Here is a 25,134-nt window from a genome sequence, read left to right as displayed (position 1 = left end):
CGAGGCAACATGTGAGACTATATGGCAGAGGGTCTATATATCCTGGACACTGATATTAGTTTTTTGTTTTTTTTTTTTAATTCTAAAGCTTGCTTTTTTTTTTTTTTCATAAGCAGTGCCAAGAGCACTAAGATTCCACAGGAAAACAAATTTTTCTTTAAAAAACAAACTTTTATTATCTTTGATGATCAAAGGAAGGTCGCCCATGAGTCAGCGCTGAAACTGTGTGAGAGAACAATGGATATTTATTATAGGCTTCTAGAATACTTCTGAAAGGACCCTGGTAACAAACAGATCCCCTCTGGTTTAGGGTCTTAGGATACAGGACTCCTAGTAAGAACTGAAATTAGCATATCGACAGCACAGTTCTCTGGCACTGAAGAAGAATCATTTCTACAGCAATTGGGTGGGAGGATTCTGATATTTGCCAGAATGCAAACACACACCTGGTATGCTGTTTTGATTTCAGAAAATCAGTATCATGGTGATGCCTGTAAAGTGCTTTCCCTTGGTTTTTGTATAATTATTACTCTGCTAGAATCTTCGGGTAGGAAGGAACCTTAGAGACCCTCTAGTTAGATAAGGAAACTGAGATCCAGAGAGATTAGTTAAGGCCAGATAGAGACCAGTGTTGTTTGTAAAAGAGCAGTAATTCCAAAAAGGATTCCTTATGATGAAAACAGAGACGGCACTTCCTAGATTTTCTCAGTGGTCTAGCCCTGTGAGACACTATTTCCATTTGCATGGCAGAAACAGACACCTCGTCAGTCTAGAAGGAAACTGCAATCAGACACCACCCTAAGTCAGGATGGTGAAGTCATGGAGTCGTTTAAAACAAAAATGAATTAATAAGCCAAGGTCACTTGGGATCCTTGGGAAACTCAAGCTCAACTCTGTTCACCACCCTCCACCACATTTTGGTGGAGCTGAGTTAAAGCTCTCAGTAAATAAAAAAGCTGCAAGGGTCCATCCACCCTAAGTGCTGTAGTACTGCCTCCTTTGCTTTGAGAGAAATAGGCATTTTACCTATTTTGCCTTTGGCATAGAGCTAGAAAAGTTCTGATGAAGGTCATCGTTAGAGAATTAAGACCTAGAGTTCACTGTTCAGTTTATTTTCTAAATCCCACTTAGCAAAGAGCAGCTTCAACTACTTAAAGGTAGCACTAGTAGGTTCAGAAGTTATTTACTTACTCATGATTCCAGACACTGTACTATTCTCTTGTGCATATCCTTATTGAATACTCTTGGTATGATGGAGCTCTTGCTAGATGTTAGGAAGGATCTACTGGGCGTCGGAAGGTAGGAATGTGCCGGGCATTGGGGAAGGAAGGGTGAGCTGTACCATTACCTGTCAGTGTTTCTGACTCTAAAACCCATGTTCTTTTGGGGGTATTATCTCATTTGAGTCTCACGACAGCTTTTTAAGGTAGGTTTTATATTTATCCCAATATTGCAAATCAGGAAACTGAAGCACAGAGAATTTTTTTTTAAGACTTCTTTCGGAGAGATTTTTTTTCATGCTCTGGAGTACTTCTGTATCCAAAAAATCTCTCGTCATCCTTTTTCCATGGGATGATTTTCAGTTTGTGCTTTCACTCAGTCACCACCAAAACCAGAGTAGGGTCTTTATCTGGAGATGTCTTCTTTAAGACTGCTGTTTTTATAGAAATTTCAGGTGTTCCTATCAGCCTCCAGGAGAGGAACACAGTTCCTAGTCTTCCCTCTTGGCTTTCTAAAGTAGCCTAACCTATTGGGTCCCCAAAAAGAGTATCTTTGAGACTTTCCCAACTTTTCCGTGAAGATCACCCCCAAAGGCTGGTACTATTTAATGAAGTTTGCCACTTGCTATCATATACTCCCTGAAGGAAATTAACCCTTGGTGTATTCAATTTCTATGACTGTGCTTTCACCTGCTACCCTATACCACCTCCAGGAGGGAAGGAAGTTGAGAACAAAACAGACAGCCTCAGGCTTCACCGGATCAGTCCACAGAGATGTTTAAGGAGTACCTTCTGTGTGCTGAGTTGCCTAGTTCCCTTGGGGAGATTCCAGAGGAGTGGAAAACACGGACAACCCCTTGTGAATCAAGCTGTCGGTTGCACTTTCTTCAAAGCTGTTAGTTCAGTGCCACCTTGTGGAGGAACAAAACACTGTAAATTATGACAGCTGATAATATATTCTTCTGGAGAGTAGTGGTTTTCACTTAATTTACATGTTTATATTAGTAGATTTTGTGCCTGCAGGTTGCTTTGGGGTCATGATTTTAGCTTTTATCTTCCCCCAGCTTTAAACCTCTGTTGAGAGGAGCCTGATACAGGTGGGTGATAGATTACACTCTGGGAGGCCCTTACTTGGTTCAAGGGCTTTCGGGTATCTTCAGCCATGACCTCCAGTAAGAAAGGCATCTTGCCTTCTAACCCAGTAATACATGCATCCATACAAGTATATGAATATCTAGTAGAAAAGTTTCACAAAACAATATTTGCTTGTACTACTCTGATACTTTTTTCTGTTATATTTAACGCTGGCCAGTATCTACTGAATTGAATGTATAACCCAATGGGTTGCTCTCTGTAGCTGGAAAAGCGGCTTCTTTTTACAGAAGAGGAAACTGAGGCCCAGAGGAAGGTGGCACTTGCTCACGGGCTTCTGAACCCCAGTGGAGTGGGGGCCGCCCGAACCTCTTCCGGCTCAGCCTGCACATTGACGAGATCTCTGTGCCCCTGTTGTGCCCAGATAAGCACCCCAGCCCCTCCTCATTCCAGACGCGTTTGTTGGAGGAAGAGTTAAGGGACTACCAGAGAGCTCAGGAGGAAGCGCTCACGAAAAGGCAGCTTCTGGAGCAGACGCTCAAGGACCTGGAGTACGAACTGGAGGCCAAGAGTCACCTCAAGGATGACCGAAGCAGACTCATCAAGCAGTTGGAGGTTTGTGGGCTGCGCCGGTGTGGGACCCGAGGGAAGCAGACTTTCCACGCACGCCTCAGCCTTTGGGAAGTCTTTGGCTTTTTTTTCTCTTTAACAGCAAGACAGTAAAGGCATTTCTTGATTTGAGGAAGAAGCTAGTAGTTTGTAGACTCCTAAGATGTCAGAGCTGGAAGGAATGATGGGAATAATTTAGTGTAGTGTCATCATTGTCTTGAACAGGAAGCAAGAGTCCAAAGGAAGTTAGGTGATTTTGCATAAGGGGACATAGATAGTTCTTTATCTGTTTGTTGCTTTGGGTGGTGCTTCCAACTACAAGGGAGGTAAGACTGCTGTGAATCTAGAGAAGGGCTAAGCCTCGCATCCAAACCATCCTACTCCTAGGGACACCCAGCACTCATTTGTTGCACCACACGCTCTCCACTTTTGTTGCCTGATTCTGTCCCGTTTTCCCTCACAGATGATCCAGCTCTGCCAAAGCTGGCAGTAAACCAGCTCAGGTCACTTTTGGACACACCGTATATATATAAACCAAGACAGTCTATCAGAAAGTGCTCAGTGGGGTCACCAGCTAGAGTGAGCTGTTCACAAGATGAAAGCACAACACATTAGCAAAACGTGAATCAAGTAATAGAATCCAAATATGACCAGCCTATCAAGAATGACGGGAAGAACCTTAACGTCAGTCCAGACCTATGGGAGAAGTTAACATTGTCAAGGTTTTGATAAAAGTCAGACAGTGCTCAAGGCCAGGGAGAGAGAGCTGGAATTTAAAATCAGTGGGATTCCTGATTCAACTTTGCAAATCAATAGAAATAACTTTTAAAACCTCCAGGGGACTTAGTAGCAGTTTATATCTAGGGAGTGATGTTTCAACCATTAAAGATTTTATTAGATGGGCCCTTTTAGAGGCTTAGAATTACCTGGTTAGGGTGTCGTGCCCCTCCCCCTCCCCCTCCCCCACAAGATTGCTGTGTATTTTGCTCATGTCCTGTTTCTAATCTCATTAGGGGAGGTCATTTTAAGGCAAGCTAAGGTCAACCCAGGTAACTAGGAAGTGATTATTCTAGGACCCAGGAGGTCATTTTAAGGCAAGCTAAGGTCAACCCAGGTAACTAGGAAGTGATTATTCTAGGACCAAACAATCTGGTTAAACGCAAGCTAAAGCCTCGTCAGGCAGTGACGTGAGAACCTTTGGCGTAATGACCCTTGGCCTGACCCCCTGAAGTCTCCTGCTGGGTTCTGTACAGTATAGTACAGATTACAGGCAAGAAGAGAGCCCTGCGAAGAGGTGCTTTTAGGCAAACATTGGGTTGCCGGGTCATCTCCTTCTAGAATATTCTGACTAAAAAGAACATTTCCTTTTACTAACTCAAGGTGTAGAAGCCATGGCATAGCTAAGCTTCATTTGCCCCTGTGCAGTGTTTGAGTTATTTCTCCATTAATTCTAAAATGAACAGCTCTCAAGACCCCACCCCTGTGAGGCACACCCGACCGACAGTGCTTCCTCCCTAAGAGGCGGCTGACAGGACTGTCTTGCTGGGACTAATATCTTGCTTGTTCCTTTATTAGCACTTAACAGATGAATTCTCAGACTCAAGAGCTCTCTCAGTAACGGCCATTGTCTGTAAACTCAGAAACTCAGGTGACCGTCGTATGTAAATGCGGTACTTGTGGATCTTTGGTGATTCTGAGTGACACTGGCCTTGGAGGGGTCAGGAACCACTGAACAAATAAGGAGGTTTGGTGCAGGACCCAGCTGTTCTGAGTTGGTCTTTGGGACTTTGGAGTCCTGGGAGAGAGCTTTCTGGGTTCTCTGCAGATTTAGCTCACAACAGGGAAGGCATTCACAGACATTTAGTCATTCACGAGTTCTGTTTTATTTTTGGTGCATACGGAGGCTTGTCAGCCAACTTTGACAATCGCAGAGACAATATTTATGTACAGATGCTGCAGGCTCACATAGAAACTCGTAATGCTGATTGCTTTTAGTGTGTCTGGCTCATGGCTCTGACTTAAGCCAGACATATGACACGTTGGCTGGTGGCAGGAGAAACACATGTACCACCAACCCCACAAGCCCCCAGTTCGAGGTGGGGTGGTTTGTGTTCGAAGCCTCTTTTTTTTTTTTTTTTTTTTTTTTTTGTACACAAAGCTACTTTGAAGTACTTTTCTCTTAACACTCAGTGATGTTAAATTAGGAAGGCTAAGGAAGATAGAAATTACTATTCTTCTGTGAATATTTGGTTTAGCAGAATGGGCTGGCACTGTCTTTTTTTTTTTTTTTTTTTTGGTGATACTCGGGCCTCTCACTGTTGTGGCCTCTCCCGTTGCGGAGCACAGCCTCCGGGCTCCGGACGCGCAGGCTCAGCAGCCATGGCTCACGGGCCCAGCCGCTCCGCAGCATGTGGGATCTTCCCGGACCGGGGCACGAACCCGCGTCCCCTGCATCGGCAGGCGGACTCTCAACCACTGCGCCACCAGGGAAGCCCGGCACTGTCTTTATGTTACTCTGATGGGGATTTGGGAGTGCATGGTGCTAAGTATATGAGGTTCCCTAGAAGAAAAAGGCAGATGCAAATGGCTCTTCTAGACTCTATTCCTGGGAGGGTCTTGGAAACCCTGAGCAGGGGAGAGGAAGAACGTTGTCCTGAGTTTAGAGTATTTAGAGGAGTGTACCTTGGACAATATCTTGATTTCCACATTGTTTTTTAACAGGTACCTGTTAAGCTTAGGTAGATGTTTGTAAAATTACTGATTCATAAGGGAAAAAAAGGCTTGAAGGAAACATGCTAAAATATCCTCAGTGCTTGTTAGGGTTTGGGGTAATATTTTTTTCTCCTTTTATGTACTTTCTAGATGCACAATTATATTTTACATTATAAAAGCAATAAAACACAGTTTTAAAAAGATGTACTTTGGACAGTATGAGAAAAAGACACACCTTTCCTCCAAACTCTAATTCATGGTGTTCAGTTCTGATTTGCCCTTGGGGTTGTCCTTCCACAGGGCAGTCCTTGCTCCTAAAAACTTGGTCAGTGCAAGTTAAATAGGCTGTGTTTGTGACTTCTTTCTTAGGACAAGGTGTCTCAACTGGAGATGGAGCTGGAAGAAGAAAGAAACAACTCGGATTTGCTGTCTGAGAGGATCACTCAGAGCAGGGAACAGGTACTGTTCTGTAGTTGAGTGATGAGTGGATCACCCTGCATGAAAAAGGAAATGTGAGAGGGGGGAGGGAGAGAAAGTCCATGGCTTATGGAAGGGATGGAAGATGGGGTCAGTCACTAAGAGGGAGGTGTACTATATAGCATGGAGCATATAGAGTGGACGTTTCCAGAGTGGTTATGTATAACAGTGTATTAGTCACAATAGGCAAACTGCTTTTAGAGCTGAGGCTCTAAGAATCATTAGTTTAACAAGCAATCATGAAATTTGGTAGCTACCACTGTATTAGTGCCACGGGAAGTAAATGATATGATGCAGTCTTCTCCTTTAAGACCTTTGCCAGCAAATTAGCAATACATACACCTGTGAGGCATCCATAGTACAGTAACAGTACCTTGCAAGTGAGTGCTTTTTGCAGTTTTCAAATGACAGGAGTTTCACTTATATTTGATCCTTATAGGAACACTGGGAGGCAGGCCAGGGATAGTTCACACTGTCCTCACATTGTACATAATGGAACTAATTTCCCAAACTACACTTGGGATAATCCCAAGGTTTTTGGGGTTTGTTTCCTTTTTTTTTTTTTTTTTTTTTTTTTGCGGGCCTCTCACTGCTGTGGCCTCTCCCGTTGCGGAGCACAGGCTCCGGACGCGCAGGCTCAGCGGCCACGGCTCACGGGCCCAGCCGCTCCGCGGCATGTGGGATCTTCCCGGACCGGGGCACGAACCCGCGTCCCCTGCATCGGCAGGCGGACTCCCAACCACTGTGCCGCCAGGGAAGCCCTTGTTTCCATTTTTTAATTAACAAAAAGTTCAGAGTGCCTGAGTCATACCCTGGAGATGGCGTGTCACATCACTAGAAAGTGGTAGCACCATTAGCTGGTTACCATGTCCCCATGGCATGCCCAAACCATTTGACAGACAAAAATGTGGAAATATTATAGGACAAGGATTCAGAACATTCAGTGGTGGTTTTACAGAGAGTTTGTATTCTCAGCCTTTTATTTACATGATACCTTTGGATACTTACAGAAACCTCTGATGGGATATACTTTCAATGACAACTTATTTTTACACCCAGCTCCTGAAAATGGTGCTAGTAAAACTGTACATTTAATAGACATTTAGAAAGCTCCTCACCTTTTGATTTGCTTTGGGCACTTTCTTAATTAAACAGTGCAAACAAAATCTAAAAGCCTTGGATGGTGCTGAGTATAATTTAGGAAATTATCTGTATGAAGGATTTAAATAAAAAGTCTGAAATACAAATTAATACAAAATTAATATGGAATCTTCCCACTTGCCTCTGGTCACCCTTCTCCTTATTCATATGTACCACCTTTCCCTCACCTTGGGATGATCAAGAACTGGAGGTTCCAGCGCTTAGGGACAATGCCATTCTAGGCTGGTAGCCCCTGTTCAAAGTTGAAGGTGAATCACTGGCTTCTTTTCCATCTGCCTTTGCTTCCCTATTGACAGCTTCTTTGCAAACAGGTCAGATACTGATGCCCCTTTGCTCCTGAGAGTGAAGGAAATTCCAGGCAGAGGCTCCATCCACCCTCCCACTGCACTTGGGTTCTGCCTTCATATCTCAGTCCTGTTTACTGTGCTAGTATCATTCCTCTGGAGGGGTGGCAGCCCACCTGACCTGAGCTGCAAAAGTTTAGAGAAAGACCTTCATGGAAACCTGAAGTTCGTGTGGAGAGCCCAACCTTGACATTTGAGACCTAATAGTTCTTAGTAAAGTCTGCATTTTCTCAGTTCTCCTGCTGGTATAGAAGCTGCTTCGTTATGAGCTCCTGCCAGCCTGGCTAAGACGCCCCCTTACCACAGGGCTTTTCAGGACCTGCTAAGCGTTGGTGATGATGTGAGAAGTGGCCCTGAATTTGTTTTGCTAATGCTTCTTGCATCTTAGTCAAGGAGGAGTGGTGAGGGGAAGTATGTCATCCTATCAATAAACAGGCAGTTAAAACAGCCTTCCAGACCCGAAACAAAACACAGACAAACTGAATCAGAGATGGTTGCCTCCCTTGGGTCTGCCGATGGCCCAACACTAAGGAGGCCCATCACTTAGGTCTGTTTGCTTTGGGCCTCTTCTCTCTTCTCTCAACAGGATTTGTGGGTAATAGAACTGCTCTCTGTGATCTGGTCAAGGTTGAAAATTTTTTCACTGAGCTGAGAACCTAAATTAAGCCCGGGGAGGAAGTAGTAGAGGGGACGTACTTGTTCTCTGGGAAAGAATCCCTTGTCCGGCCTCCTGCACCAACCCCATGTAGCTCCAGGAACGTCTCCGCCCCTCTGAGCACAGCCTCTAAGATCTGTGCAAAGGAGGCTGTTTGTCCAGGAGATTTCTGAAGCCGTTTCTGAATTCTAACACTGAAATGCTGTGAGAAGGTTTTTATAAAATTAAGTGTCTGAGTCGCCCTTTAACTCTGTCATTCCCTCCCTGTGTCTGAATTCATGTGCCTGAAAAGATGGGTTTCACAAATGTCTCTAGCCTTTTTGCTATATTTGTTCTATTTTCCTCGTCACTTTTCTTTGTTCTCACTGCACTCTCTGGGGTAGGGAGGGTAAAGCCTGGTGTCTGTTAAAAGCGGAGACATTGAGCTTAGTGTTCAAACTGAGGTAGGAATTACTAAAACAATAAAACAAAACAAACCCCTGAGGTAAAGTGGGGTCTCCTGATGGAGTGCTCTCTTCTGGCACGTGCTGCCTTTGGATTTGTGAGGAAGGGTAGAGAAATGGGTTTGTCAAATATACCCGCCTTACAGGAAAGCATTTACTTCTCACTCAAAGTCAAGGTCAATCTGAGACTTGCTTCTTGCCTCTTAAAGTAAAGGTTCAAGAAAGGGCTCTGAGTGTAGACAGGTGGGCCTTGATTCTGAAGTTGTTTCAGTTCACTTAGGTTAACTTCTAGGGATGTACCGGCTGCCTTCCTGCCAGAATCAGAGAAATGGGAAACTTCGAAACCTAAGACCCCTTCTCCTCCGCCCCCTCAAATGCTGCCCTATGACACCTCCTCACAGGAGATGTCTCTTAAGGAGCAGGAAATTGTGCCTGTCTGTCGTCTCCAACCTGATTTATAGCATCTGCTCTGGATGTGCTGCAAACTGCATTGAAAAGGGAAGGTGTGGGGAACTTTATGTTCTGGATCTTGGTCTCTTTAAAAAGTCAAAGGTCGCAGCTCTTCTCTCTACTTAATCTCTGCATGCTCACAAGCTCCCTGTCTAAATCTTTTTTTTTTTTGCATCCTCTGAACATCTCCCATTCATTTTCCTAGTCTGAGTGACAGGGCTTAGGTGGGAAAACTAGAAAAAGAGGTTTTCTGGTAATTTTAGTGAATGGCCTACCCCATTTACGGAATCTTAGACCTGTCAAGGACCTCCAGGTTCATTTCCCCAGACTTTCTGTGCAGTGGATGAGAGAGCCGAGGCCCAGAATCACCTGTGATCCAGCCAGGGTGCACGGCTGACCAAGGCAGGCACTGTGGTTGGTTTGAGGAGCAGGGGCTTGCCTAAACAACGGATAACTATCAAGAAAAAGCAGTGGGTACTAAATGCCAAGTGAAAGAGTCAGGCAGCTAAGGAGGGAAAGACCATGATAGTGAGGGTGACTGTGGGAGTTCTTAGGGGAAGGCTGGCCTGGAGCTGGCTTTGCAGAAAGGGTAAGATTTAGACAAAGTGAAGAATGGGAAAGGAGTCCTAGATATGGTGGAGGGTGTGAACAAGGATTGGGAGGGTCTATTTAGCATTTTCCGGAGCAACGAATGGACTGCTGTGCTTGGTTAGGTTTCAGAGGCAGGTGGAGGGATTTTGAAAGGACTGTACCCTGAAGGCAATGGGGAGCCTCGGAAGGTCGTTGAGCAGAACAGTGTTCTCAAAGGGGCTGGGAGTAAGGGCAGGAGAAAGGGGGCCTGAATGAAGCCTCAGCTGGGCTGTTCCCAGGGACAGAGGACAGGAGAGGCGGTTGTGAGATCAAACGTTCTATCCTTTTCATGTGTTTGTTTCCACTTTCTCGTGCTTAACATCTGATGCTCAGTAAATGCTGGCAACGTTCTTTGTAAGTTCCCAGCCCTTCTAAGGCCTTCCTTTAAAAAAAAATTTTTTTTAATTAATTAATTTATTTATTTATGGCTCTGTTGGGTCTTCGTTTCTGTGCAGGGCTTTCTCTAGTTGTGGGAAGCGGGGGCCACTCTTCATCACGGTGCCGCGGGCCTCCCACTATCGCGGCCTCTCGTTGCGGAGCACAGGCTCCAGATGCACAGGCTCAGTAATTAAGGCCTTCCTTTTAGATACATGTTCAGGATATTCTTATTTTTTAATTAATTAATTGTTATTGGAGAAGAGTTGCTTTACAGTGTTGTGTTAGTTTCTGCTGTACAGCAAAGTGAACCAGCTATATGTATACATATATCCCCTCTTTTTTGGATTTCCTTCCCATTTAGGTCACCACAGAGCCCTGAGTAGAGTTCCCTGTGCTGTACAGTAGGTTCTCATTAGTTATCTGTTTTATACATAGTAGTGTGTATATGTCAATCCCAGTCTCCCAATTCATGCCACCCCCCAGGATATTCTTAAAGTTGAAGGAAATTTGAATAAAATAGTGGGTGCTTTACTGGCTTTCGGTCTGTTTAAATCCAGAGAAATCCTTTTTCCTCTCCTTCCTCTAAAACCACGTTTCCCTTTACGATATTTGCCATCCTTACTGAGGGTTCTCCAGGTGCTGGGTGCCGTGCCCGTGCCTTGCATGCTTTCTCTTGTTGTTTTCAGGGCTCACGAGGCTAAGTGGCTGCTTAGGGTCTCGAGGCTTGTACGAAGTGTGGAGCCAAAGCCCACCACCTCCCACCTGTTCCCATCATCCCAGCATCGGACAGTGAGGGTGGTAAAAACGCCCCAAATGTTTGGGTCTCTGTGCCCAAGTTTAAAAATAATGCCACAGTGTCTCTTAATATGAGTGAGGATTTATTTTTACCTGATCCTCTCCTGACCCTCCTCCTGAGTCCAGGATTGAGGTGGCCCAGCTTGGTGTTTTAAATGTGTCCCACAGGCTGATGTTCTAGCTCCTTGGGCACTGCTGTGTGACTGCTGGTGGCTGAGTGCCTCCAGTTAACAGTAGATCTGGGCCGAGATGGAGAGGTTTTCTCTTGGCCACGGAGGCCAGGATAACCCAGCCCAGTGGAAGGACCATTTGTCCAACCCAGGCAGCCAGCAGGCGAGAGGAAAAGTACCAATTCCAGAGCTGCCCTGTTGCCTTGGCAACTGCAGGGTAAATCCCAGTGGATAAAGTTGCAGGCTTCTGCAGTCATTTTCAGGAACTGCTCCCGGGTGTCTGGCTCACACCTGCTCCTCAGTCTGCACCAGGGGGATGCAACCACCAGGATATGAGCCTGGGAAATAAGGCTGCTTTGCAGTCAGCACGTGAAAGATCAGAATGGGATTTCTTTCTTTCTTTCTTTCTTTTTTTTTTTTTTCTTCTTTAATTAAAATGATCCTGGTCTCAGAACTGCCTCCTATTGTAAAGACTACTCAAAAACCCAATGTGCACAGTTGGTTAATAATAATTTTCCTTTCTTGTGACTGAGTATCATTTTTAGTCCTAGCCAAGAGTGTGTGCTCACCAACCCCTTTACAGCCCAATGGTAAACACAGGTGATGGGGTTAAATATTATTATTAGTGATCATAAATATCTCTGGCTTTTCATTAACCCAGAAGGCAGCTGCTTCTAATCCTGAGAGCCGGCTCAGGTCATGGGTGCCTCTGACATAAACCCACTGGAATCTGATACTGTTATTTCCGATTAACATGCTCTGGGTTTAGCATTCTTTCAGTCCAGCTGTGATAACTGTTGCCTTCAGCTCCCCTTCTGTTTTTAATTCGACTGGAAAGTTTTTGTTTGGTCCGTTTAATATGGTTGAAGGGTAAACAGCAACGTAAAGCGCTAAGGTTACATAAAGAAATGTTTTCTCAGCCTCAGATTTACTTCCCTGGTCCAAAGGAGGAAGCTGACTAAGCCAGAGGCCATTTTTCTCTTTCTCTCTCTCTCTCTCTCTCTTTTTTTTTTGTTTGTTCCCAATGTGGGCTCAGGGTGAGAAGACCCTGATTTGGAATATTCACGAGTCATAGGACCATTCCTGGGGATCACAGTATTGAGGAACTCGACTGAAACACTTGTGGTTTATGGTGAAACCCATCCTTGGGGGTATTGTCCATAACACCACGTGGTATTCCTTGTGTACGGCTCCGCATGGTATTTTTTTAAAATTTGTTTATTTCACAATTTATTTTTAAAGTTTTTCTTTTATATTGGAGTATAGTTGATTAACAATGTTGTGTTAGTTTCAGGTGTACAGCTGGTGTATTTATTTTAGAATTCAGTGTCTGGCTCTCCTTTTTGAAGAACTGAAGGAAGCCTATCATGTTTGCCAAAAAACTGAAGGAAAATTGACTGTCCGGTGACAGTAACTGTTAAGTTTTATGGTCTCACATTTGTTGCTTCCTGTTCTTCACTCTGATTTATTTTACACTTCCATTTTAATAGCCATCTTTTGAGGGGATGTGGTGGGGTATAAATAATTACTGTTTTGCTTTGTTTTTCCTTTGGAGACTCACATTTGCCTGGGGCGCTCCTGGGAGGTCTTGAACCTGCAGAGACCTCCAGGATGCTGTTTCCTGAGTGCCCCTCTGTACTGGGAGGCTCATTTCCTGGCAGGATCCAGAATTTCCCATCAGTAGCCCTGAGGGAGCAAAACTTTGGCCGGTGGCCGCTTCTTTAAGTTTGTCCTGAACCCCAGCCTGGGCCCAGTGCCGTGGACCCCTTGGCAATCTTTAAATCCCTCCACAGCGCTTCTCTTCCTCATGCCACTGGAGGTGCTTCTTCCTTTTAGGCTCCGAAGGCCCCCCAGAACTCCTCCTCCTTCTAGGTTTTGCCCTTCACTGAGGGACCTGGGAGGTTGGCAGAGAGGAGAACGCCCACCAGTCCTGAACCTCCCACCTGGAAGATGGGGGTGGTAACGTCTGCCTCAGAGAGTCCTGGGAGGATTAACAGGCTCAGATGTGGACACTGGTAGTCACTCCGCACCTGTCGCCAGGGGCTCTTGGTTCTTTCTGTTTCCCTCCTCCTTCCTCAGGCCTGGAGCACAGCTATGGAAGTCACTGCCTGCCTCCTCACGCAGTTGCTGTACAGCTGCAACGAGCCCCTGGCCTCCGCCCCCCACGGCCTTTTATTGTCTTCTGGTGGATTTTGGCCTCACACCCCGCAGCAACTAAACTTCTCTTTCTCTTTCTCTCTTCCTCTCTCTCGACAAGTCTCCAGGCCTTCCTTATCCCTTAACTTTTGGGGAAATAATCTCCCTTCCCTTCTTCTCTTTCCTTTCCTGCTCCCTCCTGGGCTTCCGAGCTACAGGAGCCTCCCCCGCACCCACCCCCAAGCCCTGACTTACCGTCCCTCTCCTGGGCTCTCTCCCACTCCCGTGCTGCCCCCAGAGTGGGCCTGCATCCCTCCCTCCCCCCCTTCCCTGGACAGTCTCCTGTCACACTCCCGTCCCGCTACAGTCCTTCACCTGTAACTGTTTCCTCCTCGGTGATTCTCCCCCTCGGTCTGCTAACAGCTGTAGGCATCTGTCTTGCAAACCCCTTACGTGAGCTCTCCTCAGCCCTTGGGTCAGAGCTGTCATCTGTCACGCTGTGGTTCTAGAGAAGAGGGGCTTCCCTGTCTCTCCCTTCTCTGCTGAGCCTCCCAGAGCCATCTTCCTGGCCAACCTAGATGCATTTTCCTCTGTCATTGCCCTTCTGGGCCTTTGCAGCAGGTCAGTGTCCTGGTTTTCTCCATACCTCCCCTAACGAAGTGGAGCAGGGCGGCCTTCCCAGGGCACGGTTCTCCTCATTCTTCATGCACTTCTCCTTGGTGAGCTCATTTGTCCTGTGGCTTCAGCTGGCATCACCCAGTCTCCACACCTGTATCTGCAAACTCCCCTGGACTCTAGGGGTACCTAGGGATGTTAATAGTACCCACCTCATCAGGTGGTGGTGAGGATGAAATAACGCTATAAAAATGCTCCAGACTTACTTTTGTTAAGTGCAATGCAGATGTTCACTGTGGTCACAATATTATAACGGGCCCTGTGTGACTGCTCCCTGTCTACCTCGCCACCTGAGCTCTTAACCCGTCCCCTTGCCTCCCAGAGTGTCCACCTCAGTGCTCTCGATTCTTCCAGCACTCCCTTCCTCTTTCTTAACTCCTGCCTTTTCTCATTAGTGGTCCCTGGCTAGGAGAGCTGCACTTCCTCTCCTGCCCCATCCCCACCCTGCCTGACTCTGACCCCCCACTCAGCTCTCAGATCTCAGCTCAGCGTCTCTTGCTCTGGAGAATTTCCTTGACCCTCCCAGTCTGGGCTGTGACCACTGCCGTGCACCCCGTGCCAGCATGCTGTCCTTCCCCATTGCAGTGACACTGACCACAGGGACAGGGCTTGTTCATTTCTCCCCCACGCGCCTATAATGAGGTTAGGTACTGTCACGATGTCCAGCCCAGGGCTGATAATACAGTCTGAACGAATGCATGGGCCCACCCCATCAGTCCAAGACCACCCCTCTCCCGGCACACAAGCATATGTGTTCACAAACACACACTCGCTCTCACTCTGACCGAGTGGGTCTTTTCTGGGGACGCCCCTAAAGGTCTGGAGACATGGAATGGCTACTGGAAGATGGAGACAGGGGCCTTAGAAGGAGGACCGCACAGCGCCGCACGGCGGGCGGGAGGCACTGAATGTGCTTTCACTGCATCGTAGGCCAGCTCCAAGGACCTACAGGCCACCTTGTTCAGCTTGCTTGTTGAGAAATGAGGAGTCCACATCCCAGAGGTGAGGTGACCAAGGTCACATGCAGGTGGATGCAGAGCCAGGAAGAGAAGCTGGGCCATTGCTCCCTGTCTGTGTAATTGCTTCCCGTCGCGGTGAAAGTCTAGCCGTGTCCTCAGTGAGGTCCTGGCCTCTGCCCAGCTGGCGTGAACAGAACAGTTTCCCCCAAGAGGCACATTTGTGGTCCCGTGGCCCAGCCGCGCTGACGACCTCCGTGGGGGTGTTGGCTGGCTCACAGCCGTGCTCGGAGTGGGGCTATGAGGCTGCATTCATTACCCGTGGACCTGGTGCTCCTAGAGCAGTTAGAGGAATTGTCCAGGGCCCTCTTTGCAGCGCGTGATCCTCGAGGGCCCGGGGCCAGGCGGGGGCACGGAGCTCAGGGAGGAGTTGTATGTGCTCTGCCTGCTGACCTGTGCACGGCTGGCATGTTTTCCCCTGCTGCGTACAAGGATGCCCTGAGGAGACCAGCTGCCTCCCGGATCTTGGTTTTGCTGTGACAGCTGTATGTAGACCCTAAGTCTATTCGAAGCCTTTTCGCTGAGTTAAAGTCTAGAGAGCCAGAGCAGGTGAGGTAGTGGGCCGTGAGTAGGCACGGCCTCTGTTCTGATCCTCCTCCCTCCCGGCATGTGGATAACTGCCCTGGACCTCAGTGTACTCTGCTGTAAAATTCGGAACCCCTGTGACTTAGAAGCCCGCCAGTCAGAAACGCAAAAATGTGAACTTATTTTTGGACCGCACACGTTCACCCTCCTCGGTGGGCAGGGTCTCGGCTTCCTCCTGTGGCGCCGAGCTCTCCACATCTCAGCCCTGCCCATCGCCAGCCTCATTCCTGACCACTCCCTGTCACCCACTCTGGGCCAGCCGCACCCCTCTGCTTGTCATTCGGTGCATACTCTGTGGTCGGGACAGTGGGAGATGCAAGCCTAGCCCATCGCGGTCCTCTGGTTATTCCTCAGGTCTTGCACTCCAGGTGGATGGCAAGGGAAGAGGGTGAGCTTATGTTTTACTCACGAGGGTGCTTGTACAGGATTTGGATTTGTGAAGATCCACATCAGGGCTGGTCAGGGTGAGACTGTTACACGTGCTCCCCAGGCATCCAGGGACTCCGGTGTGCACGCCTCTTACCTCTGTCGGAACCGGCCTTAAGAAGGAACAGGCAGTTTCATTTTCCTGGCTCACCTTCTTAGTTCTCTGGGCTTCCTCAGGTTGCCCTCTGCTGGACGGTCCTGGGAACAGGGTCTGGGGCCTCTGCCTCTGAAGCGCATCTCACTGTTCCTACGGCCCACTGGGGATGGGGAATGGAGATGCCGATAGGCAGGCGAAGGGGTTTATTTCCAGATGCCGCTCAGCTAGGCTCATTTCCTATTAATATAGAAGAAATCCTCGGTGAGGCTTAGCCTTCGGCAGGACACCTGGAGCGTTCTTGCTGACTTCTGTTTTTGGCATAAGAAGGGAGAAATCTAGCAGCATCCGAGATAGGCCGACTGCAGAAGCCTTTGCTGAAGCTCGAACTTGTAATGCAGCAGCCAGCAGCTCAGGGGAATACTAGCTTCCCCTGTTACTACTTGTGTAGATCCCTGGCAACTTGGGTGACTGACTCATCCCAGTTTGCCTGGGACTCCCTCAGTTTTAGCGTTCAGAGTCACATGGCCTGGGCACATCCTCAGTCCTGGGCAGGCTGAGATGGTTGGTCACGATCCCAGTTGATTAACTTCTCCAAGCCCTGATGTCCTCGGCAGAGATGATATTACCAGCGTCATAGGCTTGTTGTGGGCATGTCGTAGGATAGTACAGGTGGAGTGCTGAGCAGGTTAGCGGTTCCCTGGGGCTGCTGTAACAAAGTATCAGTACCATAAACGAGGTGGCCTAGAACAACAAAAATGTGCTGTTTCAAGTTCTGGAGGCCAAAAGCCAAAGCAAAGTGTCAGCAGGGTCATACTCCCTCCAGACCTGTAGGAGAATCCTTCCTTGCTGCTTCCTAGCTTCTGGTAGTTTACCAGCAATCTCTGGTGCTCCTTCACTTGTAGATGCCTCACTCCAACCCCCCGTCTTCACGTGGCATTCTCCCTGTGTCTCTGTCTTGCCTCTGTGCATGTCTGTCTCTGCATTCAAACTTCCCCTTTTTATAAGGACACCGGTCATACTGGATTCGAGCCCGCCCTAATGACCTCCGTTTAACTGGATTACCTCTGTGAAGATCCTGTTTCCAAATAAGGTCACATCTGAGGTTCTAGGGGTTAGGACGCTAATATGTCTTTTTGGAGGGGACACGATTCAACCCATAATGGCAGGGTTAACTTTGACTGTTATTGGTATTTGTATCATTATTGTTGCAATCATTGAGAACTCAAGAATATCTAAGGGACAGGTCCAGTATTCAAGAGGAGAAGGCAGGAGGCCCCCGTCACAAAGAGGAACTGACTTGGTTGTTGGAATTCGTACCTGCGAACCATTTCAGCGCAGAGGCTATAGGAACACCCCCTCTAACCTCCGGGCTTCTGCACTGTGTGGTGTAGATGGAGCAGATGCGGAACGAGCTACTTCAGGAGCGAGCCGTGAAGCAAGACTTAGAGTGTGACAAGATTTCCCTGGAGAGACAGGTGAGGGCAGCTGGCCCCATGAACCCTTCCCTCCGCCCACCGCCCCACCCCGCCCATGGCTTTGGACTAGAGCCCCTTGGTTGAGCCTTCTTTGAACAACACCCCCAAGAACTCTGCAGAGTAACTCACCTGAGTGGTCCAGGTGTTTCTAAGGCCTTTTCCAGAGAGGTGATTCCCACAATATTAAGTGTGCTTATAAGTTTAGCAGCTGGGGAGAGGTAGAATTGCAAGTGTTGTTTCTAGATCCTAAAGAGGGCTAAATTTCCAATGAAAGGAGAATAATAAAGAACCAGTGTCCTCAGATGCAGGAGTTGCTAACGAACGTTTCTTGAATCACTGTTTCTTTTACATGCCATTCATGTAAGTTCTTCACCGAATATGATGTATGATATTGCTGAAGGAGCCTATTTCTCCCGTCCCGCCTCAGTAGGTTTATTTATTTATTTATTTTGGCCATGCCGCACAGCACGTGGGATCTTAGTTCCCCGACCAGGGCTCCAACCCACACCCCCTGCAATGGAAGCGTAGAGTCTTAACCACTGGACCTCCAGGGAAGTCCCCCGCCCCAATAGATTTATAAAAGGCCAAGATCAACCTCATTTGTCTGACATCCAGTAGTCTTAGGACATGCAAAGATTTCACTCAGGCTTATAAGCGATGTGATAGAATCTCTTCTTTTGGCTTGCCAGGACATGAGTGCAAAGCTTTTCCCTGGATACATCCCCAGGTCTCTTGGGGCCACACGTCCTAAGGTGGAAAGCAGGCTTACCCAAGTCACCGACCAAACACTGCCCCGCCCTGTGTTCTGCTCTGCTCTGCACAGAGGGTATGGCAGACACAGCCCCTCATGGCCTCCCTGTCTGATTCCAGAACAAGGACTTAAAGAGCCGGATTATCCACCTGGAAGGTTCCTACAGGTCCAGCAAAGAGGGGCTGGTGGTGCAGATGGAGGCCAGGATCTCAGAGCTGGAGGACCGTCTGGAGAGCGAGGAGAGGTGAGCCGGGCCCAGCTGTGGTGCAGAGGCCCTGGTGAGCAGTAGGCATCACGTTACAAAGTGCTTTCACACTTGTATCTCTTCCCATCCTCGAAAGCCTGTGAGGAAGGCAGAGCAAGTACAACCTTGCTGGAAAATTGTTTCCATTTTATAGGTGAGAAAACTGAGACCCACCAAAGTAAATGACTTGAGGAAGGTAGGCTGGCAAAATATTGATGTAGCAGGACTAAAACTTGGGACTCCCCGCTGCTCCTTTCCCCATGCCTTAAATAGGGCAGGCTGCCTTGTAAGCTACTGAGTTTGAGCTGGAATAGAGGTAAGGGGGCTGTCTCTTCTCTGGGGGGCCAGGTATATTCAAGCAGAGGCTGAGTGGCCATCTGTCAGAAATGGGCACGCGGGTGGAAGGGACACGGGATCAGATGACTACATGTGATTGTCTACAGCTTGTTCTCAGACCACAGCCTGAGAGCCAGTACCGGGTTAAGCTTGACCAGCCTCAGTTCTTTTTTTTTTTTAATTTTTGGCTGCATTGGGTCTCCGCTGCTCCATGCGGGCTTTCTCTAATTGCGGCGAGCGGGGGCCACTCCTCGCCGTGGCTCTCCAGCTTCTCATCGCGGTGGCCTCTCTTGTTGTGGAGCAGGGGCTCTAGGTGCACGGGCTTCAGCAGTTGTGGCACGCAGGTCCAGTAGTCATGGCTTGCGGGCTCTAGAGCGAGGGCTCAGTAGTTGTGGCTCGTGGGCTCCAGAGCATGGGCTCAGTAGTTGTGGCTCATGGGCTCTAGAGCATGGGCTCAGTAGTTGTGGCTCATGGACTCTAGAGCATGGGCTCAGTAGTTGTGGCACACAGGCTTAGCTGCTCCGCGGCACGTGGGATCCTTCCGGACCAGGGCTCGAACCTGCATCACCTGCCTTCGCAGGAGGATTCTTAACCACTGCGCCACCAGGGAAGCCCCCAGCCTCAGTTCTTACTCATGGCCCCTCACCTTCCTAGAAGCAGTGTGGGTGTGTGTGCATAGAGCACTTTATATTATCCATTTTCAGTAAGACTTTTGGGACTGGGCCTTTTTGCTCCAGGGCAGCCTGGAGTAAACTCCAAACATTCACAGCCTGGCAGTCTATGACCCACTGCCTTACCAAGTAAAGCCCAGGACTGGGAGCACTCAGGGCAGGTCTGGCTCCGGCTCAGCCTCTCTCTGGCTCTGCAGACTTGGGCAAAGTCCCTCCCCCTCTCAGAGCCCCTGTTTCCTCATCTGTCCAACGAGCAGCGCCGTCCTACTGTACACTTGTGAGTCTCTCTGACCCTGCGTCCACCAGACAGCCCTGGGCTGGCTTCCCGGGGGGGTGGTGGGATGAGATGGTTCTCTGTTCTGCTTCCCCTGCTCTTCCAGGGACCGGGCCAGCCTCCAGGTCAGCAACCGCCGGCTGGAGCGGAAGGTGAAAGAGCTAGTGATGCAGGTGGACGATGAGCACCTGTCGCTGACAGACCAGAAGGACCAGGTGCGGGACCCTCTGCGAGCGCTTTTGAGGTTTACTGTCTCGGGCCGGGGCAGTGAGGTGGAGGGGGAGGCCTCGGCGGGCAGGCAAGCAAGTGAAGTTGAGTGGACTGAGTCCGCCCTTTCCACTCCACCCCTTACATCATGGAATGGGGCCTTTAGAGCCCACTTTAGTAGGGGATTTCAGCAAACTTCAGACGCTGAACTTGGCTTTTAAAACGTAGAATTTTCGGTCTTAGAGTCTCATCTCCACTTTCCCGTGGGGCTGGTTGCCCCCTTTGCCGTACCTTGGTTGCTGGGAGAGAAGGGGGCTGGACCACTGGCCTCTCCGTGCTGGGCTGGGTGACCCGCCGGCTCACAGCCTGCCTTCCCCCACCACCCGCAGCTGAGCTTGCGCTTGAAAGCAATGAAGCGACAGGTGGAGGAGGCTGAGGAGGAAATAGACAGACTGGAAAGTTCTAAGAAGAAGCTGCAGAGGGAGCTGGAGGAACAGATGGACGTGAACGAGCAGCTGCGGGGGCAGCTGAACTCCATGAAGAAGGACTTCAGGTGGGCGAGTGCGGCGACCCCCCCGGGGCCGTGATGGCCCTGACGTTTGAGGGGAGCCTGCCGCTTTCAGAGCACTCCCACCCCTTTGTCTCAAGCTGATCCCTTGTTGTCACCTTTGGGGTCATCCCATCCTAGGGGTGAGAGTGGCTGTATCCACTCCGTTATCATCCCTGTGGTCCTGAGGTTCAGAGCAGGTCAGACTAGCTCACACCACCGTGTAGGGAGCAGCTCCTGGACCCGCCCTTAGGGACTCCTGGGTTAGGGAGAAATGAGATAAAGTTGTGGCTTGTGTTCTCAGGAGGACGAGGATATCCCCAACCTGGTCTCCGGAGAGAGCTGCTCTCTCCAGCTCCCCTGCCACGGCCCTAAGGATGGGGGATTAGGTGCGGGGGTTGCTCTCCCTGCCTCAGGGTCACTCACTGCCTGGGGCATTGGAGCGAGGGGGTGAGTTTAAGTTAACACCCATTCATGGAGCTGGGCCTTTCTTGGAGGCCGACTGTGACCTGGGGCTTTTTGCTGGCTGCCCAGGTAGTTCTCTTATAAATGCCCAGAAGACTGGAGCCTGTTGAGAATCCTGTAAACAGGGCATGTCTATCGAGAACCCAGCCCCAGGCTAGCATTAGGGGGCAAAATTTAAGGGGGCACCAAAAATCTCAATAATCAAGATGCAATTTTTAAAAATAATAAAAATTAATGCAAACAACCCATGGTGAGCAAGATGATAAAATTTTAAATTAAGGTGGGATTTATGGCAGCACCCTGCTGAGCCATATTGGAGCTTGAGGCAGAAGGAAAAATCAGTACTGTTGACCTTGCCCCAGCCCTGCCCAGCCCACCCTGTCAGCAGCAGCCTCCCGGGCTCTCAGGTGGGCGGTTTGCTCCCTGTTGCTGTAGGAACCAGCAGGTGCAGCCGAGTTAAGTTCCTGTGCTTATATGCCACTCGCTGGGGCGGAGAGACCAGGCGCCTAGAACCCCCTTCGCCTCCAGATCGGAGGGGAGCCCCGGTCCAGGGCCAGGAAACATGCCACCTGTTGTTTTGCAGACTTAAGAAGCTGCCAAGCAAAGTGCTGGATGACGTGGACGGCGACGACGACGACGACCTCAGCACGGATGGGGGTAGCCTCTATGAGGCGCCGCTGGGCTACACCTTCCCCAAGGACAGCACCGCCGCCAGCCAGATCTGAGCCCACTTCCAGGGGCCTGCAGCCGCCCGCAGCGAGAGGCGAGGAAGGGAGCACCATCACCTCCTCTTCGCGGACCAGATAATTCCTCCCTGTGACGTCATGTCCTCCTAGGATCTCTATGGCAGCACAGCTTTGGTAGCTTAGACGGCAGCTATTGCAGGGTATGCGTTGAGATGCCTGCAGCCACTTGGCAGGATGGAGCCCCCGTTCTGCACAGCTGTCTGCAGCACCATCTGCCCATTCCGTCAAGAAAAGGGGTCCAAATGCTGGTTCCTATTTAATAGCCCTTGTGAAGGGGAGAGAAGGATGAGTAGGCTGTACATATTTTAATCAGACCTTCTCACAGACTGCTGCTGTTCCATTTTAGAATGTTGCAGAAGCTTCGTGGGGTGGCTTGTTTGTAAAGTTCACACATCTCTATTGAGTATTATTTTTAGAAATACAAAGCTACTAGATTTTTAAGTATTACTGAGCGAGAGGCAAGAGGGAGAAAGTAAAGACCACTCTGGTCATCAGAGTTGGAAAAAGGAATTGTCGTGGTGATAAGGGACAGTTAATCCTAAGAAGAGAAGTTCAAGTGGTCTTCGTAAAGACCTTGTGGATGAAGGGAGGGAAAGTCAGAGGTCACTCGTATCTGTGGTCCTTGGTTGCGTATTTTATCCAGAATTTTGTTAAAATTTTTGAACCATGCTGAGACCAATACCAGTCACCAGCTGCAACTTCTGTTGCACAGGTGGAGTGGGCAGACATGCACGTACGGTTTTTGACAAATGATGTTGGTTTCCGGGGGCAGGGGTGGAGCCCTCCTGTCGTGTCTTTTTGGTCCTTTCCTCCCGCCTCCAAACTACACTCTCTCCGTCCCTGGACGGGGTGGTTGCCAGGTGGGGACCGTGAGGGTTTGGGAGCAAGGTTCGCGGACTTAGGCTTGAGGAAGAGGCATGTGATGTGCGGTAAGGTCCTGGGGACGGGAAGAAGGGAGAGGAGAGAAGCAGGTGTGTGTGAGCATGGGTGGGAAGGAGGAGGTGGAAGAGGAAGAAGTTCTTGAGAGCTGGGGGGATGTGTAGGCAAGAGGCAGATTGAACACGATCTCAGGTTTATGTCGGGAAAGGGAGGAAGGAAGCAGAAGTCAGACAGAGGCATGTCTGTGCAAACTGGAAGAATCCTGACTTCTGGGACAGAGGGCCAGCAGCCGGCACCAGGCAGGAGGTAACTGGGACTGGGTGAGGTCTGGGCAAGGCCACGTTGCTGGGATGGAATTTCAGGGAGGCACTGGGAGGATGCTGGGTATCCCGGCACTTCCTCTTGGCCTTCCTGGTGTCACCCCCACTGTGATGGTCCCTAGGCACACACAGAGGCCAGGTCCAATCACAGCTGGTCAGGGCCGTGGCCAGGGAGGGAACCCTTTGAGTTGTGTGCATGTGAGTGAGTGTTCAGCTGCCTCACAGTGTCCCCACTTATCCTGGTAGATAAGAGGCCTGTGACCCCAGCACCCCGTGACAGTTGCCACAGGGAGCAGGGAATCTCAGTGCCCTACCTACCGCAGGTCACAGAGCGCATCCAGCAGGATTCAGAGTGATCGGCCCCATTTATGGGTAGGTGTCGGTCGCCCCCCACCACCATGGGTGAGGCCCCCAGAGCAGAAGAGCCAAGCCCTCTTCTGCCTCTGCTGGGTGGAGTGCTTCTTGCCTCTGCTTACTTATTTGGAGTATGGAGAGATTCCTCCTTTTAGCCATTCATTCATTTAGCATATATTCATTGAACATCCATGATATCCCAGTCTTTGGCACTGGGGACACAGCAGTGAATAAAGTGGATCAAAATCCCTCCCTTCCTGTAGCGCTGTCAGGGGAGAGGGGGTCGTAGACAACAGTCACACCAATGAACACAGAGGCTGAGCCCCTTCAAACCTAGCCCTGGAGCCCCTCTGTCCTCTTGGGGAGGCAGCAAGCCTGTGGTTGGTTGACTGGCTCATTGGAACCCACAGGGGTTCTTCGACTCTCATATGTTGTTGAGTTCCCCGCTGCTTCCACCACCATTAGGTATTTGCCAAGAAGCCTGCCCAGCAATGCTTCCGCCCGCTCAGCACTACAGATTAGAGATGGGAAAAGTTGGGGGCCCAAGAACTTTGGGAGCGAGTCAGCATCTGTCTTGGTTTGTGAGAAAGTTTCTGCCTCTCATTCTGGCTAGTTCCTTCTGGCAGCCATGAGGCAGCCTGCAAGAAACAAACTGCCTGTGAAAAGAGAACAGAGCTCACCATTCAGAAGATCTGCATCTTTACTCTAAAACTGGGACGTTAAAAATGTCAACAGATGTGCCCCCCTGCGCCGTAATGGGGCTGGCGGTGAGCTGAATGCGTGCAACATGCACCAGGATGGGAGGAACACGAGCCTGGGAGCTGAGAGGAGAGATGTTTTCAAGTCCCAGCTCATCTTACAGTGGTGACCTTGACTGGGGTGACCTTGAGAGACCTGCCCTCAGAGCGGCGGATGACGCGGAATGATTGAGGACCAGGGCTCAAGGTCCTTGCCAGCTCTGACACGCTGTCATTCTTTGATTTTATTATGTACCCATATATTTTTTCCTGTTTGTTGCTTTAGGAACTAACCCTACTCGAGAGTATTTTCTTTAGCTAGTTTAAAAAGAAAAAAAATATTTTATTTAATAAACAAGTATGTGGCCAAATGCAGTGCTGAAGAGACAATCATCATAAAGCTTTATAATTTTTTTTTCCTGCTTCAGAGTGTCGTCCGACAGTGCCGATAGGCTTATTTTGTTGGGTTTCTGCTTTCGGGTATGGTTTGATTGTCTAGGTTTGTCACCGGGAAGAGACATTCCTAGGCAGCTACCTCCATGTAAGTGAACTCCTGGGGAAAGCAAGTTTGCCTTTCAATAAATGGTATCACCCAGCAGGAATCTTGACTCCCGTTATTTCGACTCCCTTGTTTTCTCCAGAGCTTGGCTCCGTGTCTGCCAAGAAACAGCCCAGGTGAATGGCTGGAAGCTACCCAAGGTAGGGGAACTTGGGGCGTTCCAGGCTGGGCCCCGTGTCTGAAAGAGAAGGGTGGGGAAGGGGCGAGTGGGACACTCTGAGAGGATTAATGCCCCTGGATGGTTGTGATGTTTTCAGAGAAGTCCAGACTGCTCATTTCCAGAAAATGGCAAAAGGGGAAGTGTGTTGATAACTGAGAATAAACAGGCACCCCCTGTTTTTTTCCTTGTTCCCAAACTGAAATGGGCCCTCCTGCAATCACAGCACGTAATCTCACTTGATCTGCAGCAGGCTAACAGCAGGTACCTTGGTCTCCATTTTATGTGAAACAGGAGTCACTTCCACGTGGAAGGGACCTACGCTGTTCATGGTCCTCAGT

The 25,134-nt window shown here is 49.2% G+C and overlaps 1 protein-coding gene across 2 annotated transcripts in view; it reads left to right on the top strand.

Moving 5' to 3' along the window:
• CGNL1 (cingulin like 1) overlaps positions 1-24,672 on the top strand; it is a 157,981-nt gene extending 133,309 nt beyond the window's left edge. For both annotated transcript variants that reach the window (XM_067029776.1, XM_067029777.1), the window contains exons 13-19: positions 2,766-2,927; positions 6,003-6,092; positions 17,463-17,546; positions 18,417-18,541; positions 19,929-20,037; positions 20,419-20,582; positions 21,625-24,672. In XM_067029776.1, the coding sequence (XP_066885877.1) occupies positions 2,766-2,927; positions 6,003-6,092; positions 17,463-17,546; positions 18,417-18,541; positions 19,929-20,037; positions 20,419-20,582; positions 21,625-21,766 (876 nt within the window). In that variant the 3' untranslated portion in view covers positions 21,767-24,672. The remainder of the gene's footprint in view (positions 1-2,765; positions 2,928-6,002; positions 6,093-17,462; positions 17,547-18,416; positions 18,542-19,928; positions 20,038-20,418; positions 20,583-21,624) is intronic.
• The last annotated feature ends 462 nt before the right edge of the window (positions 24,673-25,134 follow it).

This window comes from Kogia breviceps, chromosome 3, assembly GCF_026419965.1.
Source record: "Kogia breviceps isolate mKogBre1 chromosome 3, mKogBre1 haplotype 1, whole genome shotgun sequence".
Taxonomy (NCBI): Eukaryota; Metazoa; Chordata; class Mammalia; order Artiodactyla; family Physeteridae; genus Kogia; species Kogia breviceps.
This window is presented reverse-complemented; position numbering and strand designations above follow the sequence as displayed.